The sequence below is a fragment of the Rhopalosiphum maidis genome, chromosome 1 (assembly GCF_003676215.2).
Source record: "Rhopalosiphum maidis isolate BTI-1 chromosome 1, ASM367621v3, whole genome shotgun sequence".
Classification (NCBI taxonomy): domain Eukaryota; kingdom Metazoa; phylum Arthropoda; class Insecta; order Hemiptera; family Aphididae; genus Rhopalosiphum; species Rhopalosiphum maidis.
The window spans coordinates 60,861,826-60,878,610 of record NC_040877.1 but is presented as its reverse complement, the minus strand read 5'-3'; the positions used below and the strand labels follow the sequence as shown (position 1 = coordinate 60,878,610).

Below are 16,785 nucleotides of genomic sequence, written 5' to 3'. Positions count from 1 at the left end.
TATTTTAACTTAAGTTCAATTCAGTTAAGTTTTTTTTTGTATGAAATACGAGTATTAAAAAATTATTTATTTATTTTTATTTATATAAGGTGGTTTATTTTTTCAAATTGCATTAACATTTTGATAATACTTTTTTTATCTTTATATTTTTTTAATTTTATTTAAATTAGTAAATCAACCCTCTTTTATCAAAATATTTTACTATCAATCTTAAAACTTAAGTACATATATACAAATTGTTCAACCTATCTGAACTTCGATACCTACTACACTACTACAGCTCTGGGATACAGCAAAAAATCTAATATTAACAAAATCCAAGCATTTCAAAATATAGTACTTCGATATCTTTTCAATACTCCACCTAACCAAACAGTACTTAACGATTTTAATATAAAAACTTTCGATAAGGTAGCAAGCTTCTATTATACACGCTTTCACAAGTGACTCCAAAATCATTCCAACCCCCTTATAAAAAATGTATCCATCCAAACACTACCGGGGGGTCTTTATTGCAAGATAAAAGAAAGTGGTGTCACTGTTGACTTCCTACAAATATAACCCATGTCCCTAATAATCATCTCAAAATAATAAATAGTTAAAAAAAGATGAATTAAGATAATTGTTGCTAATGTGTGACTGCTTAATTAACCCTTTCATGACAACTCTTACCCTTAGTATATAAGCTTATTGTGCATCCTATGTATATATAGATTGTTTATTTCATACACAAATATTAAAAAAATTAAAATAATAAATACTATTATGGCAACATATGTTTTAGATTCTGAGCGGAGTGTTGAATGTATTGATTGTACAATAATAGGTATTTTGTCTTTGTGCATTATCTTTTGGAGCAGTAAAAGTGTTTCGATTAATAGGGTTTCTGATAGTAAACTAGATCTAGTTTGTACTTCGGTGAAATTTGAGCATATTATGTTGACATTTATTATTAATATGAAAATAATTATTAAAAAAAAATAGATAGTCTTTTCTCAAAATCAATTTGCATCATATTATCGTATTCAGTGATGATTATTAATTTAATTACAATTTTAAACATCCATCAGTGGTGTAGCCAGGGGAGAGCTGCAGCCCCCCTCCCTACTGAAATATTAAAAAAGTTCAAAAATGTTTTTAATTTTTAATGGTCCATGAAAATCGTTACAAAAACTTTAAATTGTATTTTACAAAAATAAATTAGCTCCCCCCTCTGAAAAAAATCATGATTACGCCGTTGACATCCATTACAATGACATACTCAATGAAAAGATACACTTTTCACAAACTATACAATAAAATAGTTACTTTTTCAGCAGTTTTTTGAAATATATTGATATTTTCAGAAAAATATTGTGTTTTAAAATAGAAATTATTAATTATAAGCTCAAACAAAATAACGATTAAGAGTAGTAAAATATATATATGTATATTTTTTTCATCAAAAATGTTGTTTTGTATTAACATTCAAGTTTTTAAACAAAAATAATGCTCATAATTTCCATACTCAAGGAAACGAGTGTTTATCTTTAAAAGAGTAATCCTGTATAATTTTATTAAAAAACTAAAAAATAACGTTATTTGTGTAACAATGTTAGTATGTTGCTATAGTATACTAATGAACAATGACTAACTAACTTAATTTTTAATTACAGAATACCTACATTAAATGAGATACAAAATATAAAAAATAATACATCGAGGAAAAGCTTAGAAATTATTGTTAATGTGAATATTGTGATATAATTCCGATGAATGCTTCTGAAATTAAGTGTAAGTTTATTACTCTTAATAAATATTTATTATTATTTATTTTTTTAATCTAAAATATACACGTATATTTTAAATATTTGAGTAAGTACCTTTGTTATTACTTATTTATGCCTTCATTAAAATATAATTTACGTTTGTTTATAGCTAAATATTGTAAGAATAGTAGAAAAAAATGTTGTACATAATATAAGTATATTATGCATTTGTATAAAAATCCGGTGCTTAATAATAACTGTTAGGTATAGCGTAATATTATATTATATAGTTATTGTTATTTTTAGTTTCGTTAATTGTTTTTTTTTTTTTTCAAAAAATATAACGTCATTTTTCAATTGTATTGTTATTGCGTATTATATTAAAAATATCATCCAAAGACTATATTATGTTTGTTACTTACACCTTTTTTACAGTATTATACTTGCGTGTCTGCAAATTGCCGCATTTTAATAATTCGATTCCTATACGCCAATAGGTACCTACGCCTTGTAGAATATAAATATGTATATTTATTTGTGTAAATTCATTATCAACGATAAAAATATGAATGATCGTGTTTGGCGAATCACCTGCATAGCGGTTACGCGTGTTTTGTTTATCAAATGAATATTATTATACTAAGCTGGTACTATATTATACTGTACTACAGCAACAAACCGACGGAATCGATGTGACTATCAGTGACCCAACTGGTGTAATCCCGATAAATAAACAATTTTAATCTCCGGACCGAAAATCGTGTTCGCCGAAATAATATATTCACTATAATAACAATATTGTGCGTGCGCAGGAGATGTATAGTCGAGTGTATCGTCGGAATTTCGACATTCAGCCGCAAAAGGGGAAACCTGTCCTTGAACTGAGGTGTCAGTGGCGTTTAGTATTATAGCTATAGCCGTCCGCTGTAGCCGGACCGGCGCGGCGACAGACCTTGATGATATATTATTTTGGCTAACTGGGCCAGTGTAAACAATACGCGCTGTGTGCAGGACACTGTACGAAGATCACTTCGGGCGAAAATCCGGTGCTCTACATAATAATAGTAATAATAATAATAATAATAATAATAATAATAATACGATGACGACGGGCACTACGCCGAGACACTGCGCACCGGTATTAAACCATTATTTATATTGTGTTGTATAATAATAAAAAATGTGTATATATGCGTGTTTAATATACCTACATCATTGCCGCCCGTGCATTGTTTTAAGTCGCCGACGCCCCCGCCGGGTGCAATCCGAAAGATATTGTTTTGCGCAAGTCACATCATCGCCGTATGATATATATATACGTATAGCTCACGTCCTTGACCAACGATATAATGTAGTCCGCATTTTGTTCCTTTTATTTTATTTTCTGTTTTTTGTTTCTCTTATATATTTGCTCGGCCGGCGCTTTGCCCACAACAATAATCCGGTACCTTATTATAATGTTACACTTATTACGTATACAAGGCTGGGCCGGCGTACTGGCGAGTAGGACACCGCCGTTCAGTTCAGCGGAGGATATAGCGAAATTAATTCCACTTAAGAAAAATCGAAATCGTGGCGTCTGGGTCAGTATAGTATGAGAATTTAAACGCCTTTCACTAAATTTTAAGAGGAGAATATTTTCGAGATTAAATCGCGTGTTTTTTTTTTTGTTTTTGTAAAATATTTTTTAACAAAAAGTTACAATAGAAGTATTACGATGCATTATACAAAAACAAAAAGTAAATCGTTTACTAGTAAAATGTTTACTAGACAATATTTTATGGAAGACATATAACGCTATCTCAAAAATATTCTCACTTCAAAATTAGTAATAGGTAGGCATTTAAATTCCAATATTAGTCTAAACACTTCAATTTTGATTTTGCTTAGTGAATTTTGTCTATACTATTCAATACTTATTAGATATTTAACGGATGGGTATATAGCTATACCAGTATCAAGTCCTCTTAAACATAGTATTTTAAATTTTAATTATTTTTCGCATAGCTACTATCATATGACTACTGTAATAACGTAGTTTAATTTTTATCGATACTAAAAGGTACATTTCAGCACTTTCAAGTTCATTAAGTTCGTTTTATAATTTTCTTTTAGATCAAGAAATGTGTAATACTGTAATACTAAAAACTTTCTCTCAAAACCTACCTATAAACAATTTATTGTGTTTTTCATATTATTATGACTTTATTAATGTATTCAGATGATTGTTGTTATTAAATTACTATGGCGTTTTCAGTTTCTTCATTCCATAGTTACAGATACTGATTTTTTCACTTTTAAAAACTTCTATATATTTTTTAAAATAATACATTTACACATCAATATTATATTCAATTGTTTTATGCTTAAATGCTTTGTTTAGGTACATTGTGTCAAATTTTAATTGAATGCTGTCCGTATAGTTAACTTGCCCAAAAGCGTTATAGTGTGGTCATTCAATATCTTAATTAAATCGAATTTCCAGTACAGTCATCGTGTCGGTCTCATTATTATTAATAATGAAGCATAATTTTTAACTGTAATACGTAGGTACATAATAATGTATAATATAAACAACAACCAAATGTAAACATTGTGAAAATGTAATTTGCTTTGTGTCAATATATTACATAAACAATGTACGAGCAATTAATTTTACTTGTTAAATAATCAAATTAATTGACATAATCGGAGTAGGGACTGAGTAGGAAGAGTAATCATGAAAACATCTCAAACCTTGCTAATATACTGTAATTAAGTTTTAAATTTCAAATAAATTGGACATTTATAAAAGTATGTTTTACCAACTATGTTGATATAATTGTTTATTAAATCGATACCGTAGAGGATAATATAAAATACGTTAGCATATAATTATTTATAATGTTAAGTTTATTGGATTAAATGTGTACCATTTTGATATATTATATATTTCATAAGTAGTTTAAATATAAAATGTGGGTAATTACTCTTTTGCTTTTAAATTATTGGCCGGTAGTTGTATGTGGAAATTAGAATTTAAAATAAATTAAACTACAATTAAACGATAAATAACAGTTACATAATACTTTTATTGAAAACATTGAGTTAAATTATTAAACGAATTTCCATTAAGATTTTAACGATGCAAATGATAAAAAAAATAGTAAATAGTGATCGTAAAATAAATTGCGTAATATTTTATTATAAAATAAAATAGTAAATGCATAATAAATTAGACTCAAATAAAAAAACGTTCACAACATATAAACAAATTAAACAAACAATGAAATTTAATATGAAATTACAATTTAAACAAAGACAGTCAGTACCAATAGTAAACATAATAAATAAACAGACTTTTCAATAATTCAAAAACTATAGAAATATAATTTACAAGTAATAAAACGAAGTTAAATCATAATAGTTCTTGCAATCACATTCGATTTGTCACGAAATCAAATAGTAACTAATATTATAGCCTTTGTCATCCATATTTTGAGTAAGATAAATTAAAAAAGATAGGCAAGTGGGTATAACTCTGCTGTACAGTGTACATAAGGTGTTGAATGGGTCACTATTATATTTATGGATGGTGTGTTAAATTAAATACATTTGAATTCAATGATTTCAATGATATAATATTGTATAAAAAACGATTCTAAGCGAAAACAGTCTATCATCCTGTATTACTAAGTGATATGTTTATTTTATTAAGCAGTAACTTCTAGTATTTCCAAAAATATTACATTTGTTATAATATTATATCAACTTCAACTTATATAACTTAAAATAGTTAATAATATCTTTCTGTAAATATCGTAAAACAGTAAAAATAGATTCATAGCACCTATAAAAAATAGATAATATTTTAAAATAAATTAAAAACTATATTGCGTATGCCGTATAGTATATTTTATAATAATATAAAATACATAAAAGTTTAAGTTATCACGGATAATGTTTTTAAATTATAACGAAATAAGTAACATATCTTTAATTTAACATTTAAATAACTAATTTCGTCAAAATCGGGACTTAAAATGTCTATAAAGAATAGTTGCCTTTAGGTATACATTATTTTAGATTTTATGATTCCAGTATGAACTTATCATGAAGTATCTTGTATTAAATTTTCAAAACTAAGATACAACAAGATATTTTTTTATGAATTTTTAACAACAAAATAAATAACAATTTTTCAATTTTAACGAATTTCGTCAAAATTTTAACTTCAAAATATGCATAAAAATATTTTGTGACTATTATTGTTTTTCGATATTTTTTGATTTAAAAATGTACAGCTTAAGATGAGCTTTTTATTAAATTTTCAAGCATTTCTATCCAACAAATAATTCAAAAAAAATTTAAATGTCTTATGCCTATTAGTAACTGTCAAAATAGTCAAAATATTTCGTAATTTTTATCGTAAATAAAAAAAAAATATTTTTATTTTGAATTACTTCAAAAAAAAAAAAAAAAAACAAACCGATTGTCGAAAATTGGATTTGCGTAAAAATTCACTTTTTTCCTTAATTTTTTGTTTATTTTACCAAATAATAAAAATAAGTACAAGGAATTTTTAAATTTATTATCAATAAACTAGATCCAATTTTGGATATCACCAAAACCACTTTCGTTTTTTTAGGTGGCTAAGTAACCATTAACCAACATTATAATAATGGGTTTTTAAATCGTATTTAACACCACGAAATATCACTGCAAAATTTAAACCAGTTACTTTTATTTGAAAAAAATAAATGTGTAATCCTAACCCGTTTTCAGCCCCAGTACGTGAAACCGCGGTAAAAAAAAATTATTATCTTTTTCGGGCGTAAACGTAAATTACCAATTCGTGTCCATTACGGATCGAAACCACCCACCTGTCCTTCTCCTCATAATGTATTTAATATTTTAATACATTCAATCACTGATTTTGTTCAGGTTATTCTCTGGTCCGACATTATAATAAAAAATTATATTTATAGTAATTATCATAAAAAGTAGGTATCGTGCAAAAAGTAATGTATTTTATACAATCAGATCATGTTTTTTTTTTGTGCTCTAATTACATATTTTTAGCGTTTTCGTTTTAACTGTACCGAGTACATATTGTTTATATTTGCATGTATAATACAATTTAAGACTGCTCTTAAGTAACTACAGTTACTATATATCATGCTATAAGTATAAGCCTTAAGACAATCTGAGTACTAATGCATTTAATTTGATGTAGGTATTCACAAAGCAATTACATAAATTGAATCGACCTAGCTAATACTTATCTCATTTCGGTAGCTGTACGTACGTGCAAACTGTGTACAACGTAAGTTTTACTACATTTATTATTTAAATAATTTAAAAAATATTACAAACCACGAATAATAAAAAAAAATATTCAACTTCAGTATTTTATTTAAAGAATAATGCTAACTTATTCTGGCGACACCGTATTTCTAACTGTATTATGATAATCATCTGATGAATACAGCCAATAACGTTATATTTTTATTTATACGTATGTTATGTAAACCGTAAAAAATCATTATTTAGTCGACATACTATTGATAACTTTTAGTAATATTACTTTTATCATTTAATATCAACTGTTAATTGCATTGTACACAATTGTTTTAGAAAAATGTAGAGCTTATTTCCTAATAGATAATTACAATGTGAGAATTTATTCGATCACGCGTTGCAATATTTTATAAATATGTAATGTACTTACTTGAATTAAACACGTATATTGCAATATGACGATATGACATACGGTTTATGGGAACAAAATAACTAACTAGTTTGATACAATACAATATTTTAATTATAATGGGTGTTTATATTATTACTCTATAAATTAACGCATTAAATCAGCCGGAGCTCCCATAGTGTGTAAAGTATTCAACGAATTATGTGCATACGGATTGCAAATTGTTCGTAAAAAAAAAAAAAAATAATAATGATAATATTATAACAGTAATATAACATTGTAAAATGTTGCTTTTTCAAAAGTGCTGTATTCGTCTGATTGTATAATATTGATAAATCTTATGATATTTTCGCATTAACCAGTCATTACCTCCATGAATTCTGAAAAAAAAAAGTTTATTCTGTTACAATTTACTACTTAAAATAATTGATATGTTAGACATTATGTACAGAGGCGTTGTCGTATTAATGATTAAATTCCCCAAATACACGTGAAAACATTACGCTGTTCGACCTACAAGTGTTGTTTCGAGGATCAGTCCGGGCTAGGGTAGGCAATCTTACGATATAACGAGCTCCTTCAAGACACGTCGAAGCAAAATTTCCTGCGGAAAAAAAATACGCTTGACACGGGAAAGTTGTTAAATACAACTTACCCCGGTAAAATAAAATCTTGCATAATAACGAATTTGAGAACCGTCTGCGTAAAACAACACTAGACTAACAAATTATATAGATAACCGAACGGAACAAGCTACCGAAAATAATATAAATTCGACCGCTGAGGTATTTTTAATGGTTTTGCGCAACCGAATTCTTTCTATAAAACACCTATTATTATATTATTATAGGTATCGATGGTTTGGATAGACTATATAATAATATATTATGGGCATCTACTTATTATCTCTTTATAGGAGAGATAGTTGAACCGATCTTTGATGATATTTAATGTTGTTTTTGTGTGTGTGTGTGTGTGTCTAAGTATTACAGTTAATGTGTCAATGTTAGGCCCCGGGTGCGCTTGTATACGAGCAATCGTCGTCGTCGGGAAGGGGGAGATTATTTTTTTTATTATTTTTTTTTTTCTTTTTCACGTCGAAAGGGGTCGCTTCTAGAAACTAATAATTTACACGTTTGATATAGGCGATGGTGTGTGCTAATAAGACGTTATAGACGTTACGCCACGGCAAATATCTATTCAAACTTTTTTCGCAATTAACGTCCCGCGGGTCGATCAAAAAGTATAATAATAGTAATAATATATTTTAGCTTCGTCACATTTCACTTTGTTTGACAACCGCCGTGTACTATGACGTATATCCGCGAGTAGCCTCTGCTGTAACTACAGCAGCTGTCTCCAACTTTCAATTATTACCGTCCGATTATCGCTGTTGTTATTATACTATTTCATTATTATTATAATTATTAATCAGTCGACCAGCGCGCATATGCCGCACTAGAATTTGTTTTAAAAACCGATAAATTAATCATCGTGACGAACTAACATAATACATGTATCGGCGGACCCCACATGGTCTGCCGTGTTACCGTTGTGTTACGATTGAAACGATCGTGATTGATCGATCGCAATAATAATTACTGCGTATATGTATAATAACGATTATCAGCGTTTCGAAAGCAACAGGAAGCCGCCGTTGATAAATTATTTTATTTTTATTTTTTTAATAACAACACTGACATCGCGCATTCACCTGAATAATAATAATAATCATCGTCTCCGCTCCGCGTCTGACAGGTCCCTAAACCAACGATATGATTACTGTCGATAATAACGCGACGGGGGACGTCATCTGCATGCCAACCTTTTCGATCCCTTGAGGCGTTAATGATAATTACGTAATAATGTGTACATAGATACTCGAGAAATTTTTTTCCTTATTTTAAACCCATTCAAAGCGTTTCGACAGTATGTCTTTACGATATGTCGACTTTATTAAGTTCACAACTGCATTGAAATAATGCAATACGCTGCGGCGCTTATGTTTTGTCGCACTGTTACGGTGTCCTATATATCATACACTTATGATTATAATAATTATAATATCATATTAAGATACCTACATATGATTTATATCGCGGGAGAAGTTAATAACATCTATTGCAAAGCTCTATTAACTTATTGTAAATAATAATGTACAACTATATACGACTTACCATCAAAGTCTACGGTCCCGGATCCGTCCGCGTCGATTTCATCGATCATCTGATCCAGTTCTTCATCGGACATGTTGTTGTCGAGTTCAGACAATATTTCTCTCAGCACTTCGGTTGTTATATATCCATTTCCTGTAAATGTAAATTAGCAGTCTTTATTTTATGTCGATATTACCGATTCCGGTAGCTCAATATAGTAGTAACCGGCCCACGCAATTCGTATTTAGCTAGTAAGTGAGTATTTTCGTTATTCACACCTTCTTTGTCGTATAGCCTAAAAGCTTCTCTGAGCTCTGTTTTGATTGCTTCGGAGTCCTCTTCCTCTTCGGTCATAAATTTCGCTGCCAGCGTACAAAAGTCATCAAAGGATAATGTACCAGTTCCTGTAAGGGGGAAAACGACGTGTATTATAGCAATAAAACATCTCAAACCCAAATACAAAATGCAGACACAAATAGTAAAAATAAATAACAATCGACAATTTATACAGATTTCGGCACAGTGTGATATATTATTTTTACCGCACACAAGGCCACGTATTGTGCTAAATTCGGCCTACAATGGTGACTGTAAATATACTCTAATTATTATATTTCAGATGCATTACATTAGAGCAACGTGATGATATACGCACTATTAAGTATTAGCAAATGTTAAAATCATGATTACGATGTACCTACTTCGATGGCTATCGTTATAAAAATCAAAATACTTCACCGGATTTAGCGTGATTCCTCGAAAGTATATCATTATTCATTATTATATAATAACTATATTTTAATCTGAGTGGAAGTTTTTAAAAACTATCACGAAGAAAAACAAATATATATATATATATATATATATGCAATATACATAGCCTGATAGCCATACTGTGCATAATCATATTTTTATTGAATAACACCTAACACCAACGCATTAAACTAAATTATATTATTTTATATAATATATTGTAGAACGTAGTGTATTGTGTGATATAACCTATATAATATGGATATTTATTCGAAATACTATAAAAATTCAAATTCTATATATACGAAAATATTTTTAGTCTTGGCGGACAAATTGAAAACATTGTTCACATTAAGTGTCTCATATACCGATATTTTTTCCAGGATACTATATTAAGGATATTTGTGTCGTGGGGCCTGAATAGTGCCGTTTTTTTAAAACGTATGGATATATATTTTGTCTATGCCAGACTCATAAATAACGGTAAGTTTTCTTTGACTCAGTCTTTAAAAGCTTCGAAGCATTAGAGTTTAGAAAAAAATACCGATAAACGTCTATTGTATATATATGTAGTATGTACCTATTATTGTATCGAAAAAAATATCATTCTGTTCATTTTAAGTTATTGAATACTCACGTGTATTGCTTAAAGTACTTATATTTTATAGATTTAAAAAAAATAATATTATTATGCAAAAAAAAGTTTAATAATAATTATGTTGGGTTGTTTAATTGTAAACTTATATAGTACAACCAAAATCTAAAAATATATGTATACAAAGTTATTTATTGTTATATAATAAAAAAATACCTAACACAATAATTGAGTTATTATAATATCTATAAAATATGTTGTCTTTAAAAATTAAGGCAACAATTTGAGTTAACAATTACAATTAGTATTAAGTTATAAAAATCATAAGCAAATTAAATTTAAGAATAAAAATCTAAAAATGCGTCATTATTAATATTTTTTTTTCAGGTAGAACATAAGGAACATAAAAATTCTCATCAGAGTATTGCATAGATTGCAATTAAATGTGATACACTTATTGTTCGTAATATTGCAGTCATTACAATATCTATATATTTTCTAATGCAATTTCGAAGTATACTACGATGCAGTGGTAATTATTAACTAGAGAAACGATGTACACCTATGTCCTATATCATTACTATATGCAATGTGATGAGAATATTTTATGGCATTATACATTTTTATAACACAACAAAGGAACAAAGGTATATAGTATAGTATTCTATTTTAGTATTTTATTAACCAGTTATTATCGGTTTCTTTTTTTTTTTTATAGTATATTTATAAAAATATTTTGGATAAAAGTATTTCGTTTGAATGTGAATTTAAAATTGATAATATGATTTGCAATTTTAAAAAAAAATTCACTGCATACCGCGACTTATTAATGAGTCTAAATATTGTTTTATTATAGGTCTTGCTACATAAATTTAGACTATATGATATAATATCATAATAAATATGCAGAAGCCTAAACCTTCGTATATTGCCCACTGCCCATTCGGCCTTACTTTCCAATACAATGATTTCATCATGAACACGCCATAGCTAGTACCTAATAATAATAATAATATATATATATGTAACATAGATAGTAACTCTTAAAAGGGTTATCTTTTTCGACGGGTGAATTGTCTCTGTAAAACAAAAATGAAAAGTTTAGCGCGTATTCTAAAGCAGCTTATTACATTGATTCGGATCCAATACTATATATATTATATATATTTGTTAATATTTCAATTGGTTTGCGTGAATATTGAGAATTATTTATTAAATATGCGTGTCGTTTGAACGAAATATAAGAATAAAAATATCACAAGCGTATAAGCGGATCAAGAAGCAAAACGAGTAATATATAGAACTAACAAAAACACTGCTCTTAAAAATAACTAAAGCATATATTTAATAATTTTGTACAAAATTAAAATTAAACGCAACTGACACACTATAGCGAACTAATAAGTCTAAATTGAAGATATATAAAAGCACAATACACGAATGAAAAAATCTGGAATTGAAAATAATACTGTACCAAATAGATTAAGAACCGCACGATCAAACACGCCGTACTGAGAAACTGTCGTTTATAAACAGATTATCTTGTCGACTAAATACCAAACCTAAAAAACAATGAGAATATGATATTTTATACTTCAAAAATATTACTAATTGTTCGACGTAATTGAATATAGTAATTATTTAAACGATTTGGTAACGTACAAATTATGAAAAACACAACTAATGATTTATGAAGTTGTAGTGTTTGATCTACAAACACAAAATATAACCGTATGCATGGTTAAGTAAAGTTACATCGTTGTTGAAGATACTGAATGATATTAATCAATTCACTTTTCCGTATAGTTTGCGAAGGACCAACTTTAATAAACTAAGTTTTATTATACGTTTTAACATTCTAAACAAACCATTTAAAGAAGGTACCCATCGATTTTCATTCAAACTCTATATTATGTATATTATATTATATTATATTATAACATTAAAAGCTAAATACCCATTAAATAATCCACGAGGTAATCTTAATTGATTTTATAAAAACTAGGTATTTTTAAAATTAGTTTAACTTTAACTTGTGTAAATAATTATAATATGTATATTATGTGTATGTGTGTATGAATTGTACATTATAATTAAATTAAAGATATAGATTGCGCAAAATTACTTACAATAATATGTATATTTTTTAAATTTATAAGCGTATACAATTAATTAATAACGTGAATTTGCATTTTTCTCGTTAAAACAGTATAATTTTCATTATATATATATATATTTTTGATTAGAAGAAAAATGTATATTTTGGTAAAAGACCCATTTTATCGTAATACATAATGATATCGAATTTTCTGTTCTTATTTCAAGTATTTTAAGTGCATATTTCATAAACCGATTACCATTTACCATTTAAATATAACGGTGAGAGAGCGTATTATGTCTTGATTATAAGAACGTTTTTTCATCTAGGTACCTTAAAAACTACTATTTGAGCTCGACAAAATTATATGCTATTGTATAGAAATTAAGATACGCATTTAAGATAAATGCATTAGAATTGTACCCAAACAAAAATATGATTTTCATAAATTGTATGTTATTTAAATTTTTTATTCGTTATGGATATACTGGATATACAAAAGAAAAAAAACTTTTCACAACTAAGCACCTGCCATACGTCTCGTGATCTACTTTTATATTAAATGTTAAATGTATAATTGCATATTGCTTACACAGTAGCGAGGTAAGAGCGGAAAAAAGGAACATGACTATAATACAAGTCAACCGTTTTATTTCATAAAAAAAAAAAAAAAAACTAAATCCTATAAGGTTTTATGTGTGTCTACATTGTTTGAAATTCGCTACAAAACACTTTCTATCGATAGCGCTTTATAATCCTCGACCGTTATCGTAACAATAGAACACACAGGTATTAATTAATTTATGAAACTTTTTTATACGCGTATATATATATTGTATTGGGCAACCAGCACATAGTAAAACTAAGTATTTATTATTCGCATGTAGGCGGCGTGCGTACCTATATCGGCAAAGCAACATCATAAAGGATAAGACGTATTAACAATTTTCGTCGGATTAACCAAATTATTTTTTCAGGCGTTGAATGGGTACGCCGTGTATACACTTCCCACTAGAAAGTATGTCCATATAAGTGGTACGCAAAAAGAGTGTTCGTTTAGGGTCATCGGTTCAATCACGAAAAACGTTGAAGGACTATAATATTATAGTCGTTTGTACGTTGCACTGGACGCGTTGTAAATTGAATCGTCGGAGGGTTATAGTAATTTATTAGTTGGTGTCATATGAGTTGAATAAATTATGCTTTACCATTTATATAAAAAAAAAAAAAAAACGTATTAAAATTATTTTGGATAATTCGTATTATATACAGTCGTTAACGTGTAAATGAAATATACGATTACCTACTATTTGTTTATAAGTATTATGTTAAGCAGCCGATATGCATTTATTTTATAAAAAAAGAACTATTGTTACGTCGAACTTTCAAACAACCATTGCAACGCGCGTACATTTATTAGGTAATGCGTTAATTGTTTATCAAATAGTAGATTGCATCAAAATGATTTGTATATTTAATTTTAATTTTTATAGGCAGCAATAAAACGAAAAAAACATGGGCGCTAATCAAGTGGGCGAATCATCGATTTCATCACCCGATAAAAATAAATAAAATAACATATACATGATTATTTTTATTATTATTTTGCTATATTACTATTTATATTTTACCGTAAACCGACAAAACAATACTATAATGTTTAATGTTAAATGATTGCAGTTATGCATTTAACTGCATTGATATTTTAGACCGCAATTTTCTTTGGTATACTATAACATCATATTGTTTAAGAGCTTTTAAATGAATATCAAACTTAATTCGGATCTCTGTTTTGGATTATGATTATGAAATTAGCACACCGGAAATACACTTATTCATAATATCGTAGCGCACGAAGTGCTTCGTCCGTATTTGTAACGGGCGAATACAAATTCAAAAGCGTACTATGTAGTTATTTCGTACGATTCGGTGAAGAACGCGTTTAAAAAGAATGTCCACGACAGTATCGCATAGTTATGGAATAACGATTTTAAAGAGCCGTTTGATAATAATCTATTCGAACGCGCGTTCTTTTATGTACCGCATAATTGCATATTTAACGATAAATTAATTTAAAAAAAGTATCAATATATGCATAGCTTTAAACGCAAATATTAGGTAACGTTCGCAAAATTATAGCACATAATAATATGCCGCACTATAAAAGTAGTATTTAGTACATTCGCTGGAAGGCCCTTTGCGTGCATTGATATTATTACCTATTATGATACTCGACGATCTGAAGGTCTGCGCTGTTGCATTATCAGATATTTTTAATAAAATATTATGCAACTGATCTAATTGAATAAGATCAATATCGGTCTGGTTTTTATACAATATAATAATGTATTATAATTAGAACAAAGCGCGAGAACGATCGCGAATCAATAAGTTAGCCGATGTGTGCCACTCGGTCTTACCTTGGTGGTCGATTTCGGCGACGATGTTCCTGACGGTTACCGTGTCCGTAGCGTGGCCCAACATGTCTAAAATAATGTTAATGTTGGCGCACGTAATTTTGCCGTTTTTCTCCGTGTCAAACGTGTCGAAAGCCTTTCTTAAAACTTAATACGATAACACAATAAAATATTAAAATCACACGACAGAGATTAATAACCGCGGTCGTTACCTTTCAATTGATCTTTGCTCAGCGTTATGCCTTCCGAGAGGTCGATCGCCTGAGGGGGAGGGTCCATCCACGACTATAATATCATACACAATATACACACCAAAATTATTATTATACACAATATATCATATATTATGGTCGACGAGTAACGTTTTTTTTTCGTCGTACATAGTTTCAAACGTTGTTCGAAAAGACTTACCATTTTTAATGTTAATGTTCGTACAGCTGTCGTATACAAGAAAAGTACGTCCAACGACGCGTCGGATATATCGTCTGAATCTGTACCCGATGAAGCTTTAAGGTAACAATTGCGTGCGAACGTCCAAGTGTATAATCTAAGACGATTTATTTATAGTACTAATTTACCTTTCAATACGTTTAAATGACATGACGCCAATTAAAACTCAATCGCTTTTATCGGGCGGCGCGACATTTTTAGCACCGATTTTTCGAGTGGGGGTACATATATATTTATACATGCATTTGGTGCGCCATTTCATTAGTAGGCCAACTAATGAGTATTTTTATTCGAGAAAAACAATATGAAATTGAATTTACTCGCATACATTATAACTTGTTATTAGATATCAATTATATCACACTGATGCACTATAGTTTAAATATGATTATCAGATGTTATTGTGATATTAATATTATACTATAAAAAAAAAAAAATAAGCTTAAATAACTTATAAAAATCAATTTATGTCAACCTAGAGTCTAGGAATACAATTAATTTTGATTGTATTATTTTACCACGGTACATTAGTATAAATTCAGTTACATTTTTTAATTGAGTATAAATATACTCCTATAGATTCGAATTAGTTTTAATTATTTTAATTTTGAAAAACGAAACATCGTGGAAAAATATTAAAATAAATATACCTATTAAATGTATAATATTTTGATTAACGATTATAAAATATAAAATGCAAACAATTTTTAAAATACAATTTTAACCATTTATTTAAATTATATGTAAAACTTAAATTTATTATATATTCTATATTAAAATACATTTTGTCGATAATACGATTGATATTATTTAAGTATTTAGAACAAGTTATATGTTTTATTATCTAACATTAAATCGTTAAGAAAATTTAAATTAAAA

The 16,785-nt window shown here is 28.3% G+C and overlaps 1 protein-coding gene across 1 annotated transcript; it reads right to left on the bottom strand.

The window, feature by feature from the left end:
• Positions 1–7,528: 7,528 nt before the first annotated feature.
• On the bottom strand, positions 7,529–16,029 carry LOC113550537 (troponin C-like). The gene is made up of 6 exons (XM_026952438.1): positions 15,868–16,029; positions 15,669–15,741; positions 15,460–15,603; positions 9,872–9,997; positions 9,615–9,746; positions 7,529–7,817 (listed from the first exon to the last, which is right to left on the bottom strand). Exons 1-6 carry the CDS (start codon positions 15,868–15,870, stop codon positions 7,792–7,794), a joined length of 504 nt encoding a protein of 167 aa, XP_026808239.1. The 5' UTR covers positions 15,871–16,029; the 3' UTR covers positions 7,529–7,791.
• Positions 16,030–16,785: the final 756 nt, after the last annotated feature.

Coding starts and splice junctions, on each gene's coding strand:
- LOC113550537 (XM_026952438.1), bottom strand. Junction 15,604..15,668: donor GAGCAAAGATCAATTGAAAG/GTAACGACCGCG, acceptor TATCGTATTAAG/TTTTAAGAAAGGCTTTCGAC. Junction 9,747..9,871: donor TAGGCTATACGACAAAGAAG/GTGTGAATAACG, acceptor TTACATTTACAG/GAAATGGATATATAACAACC.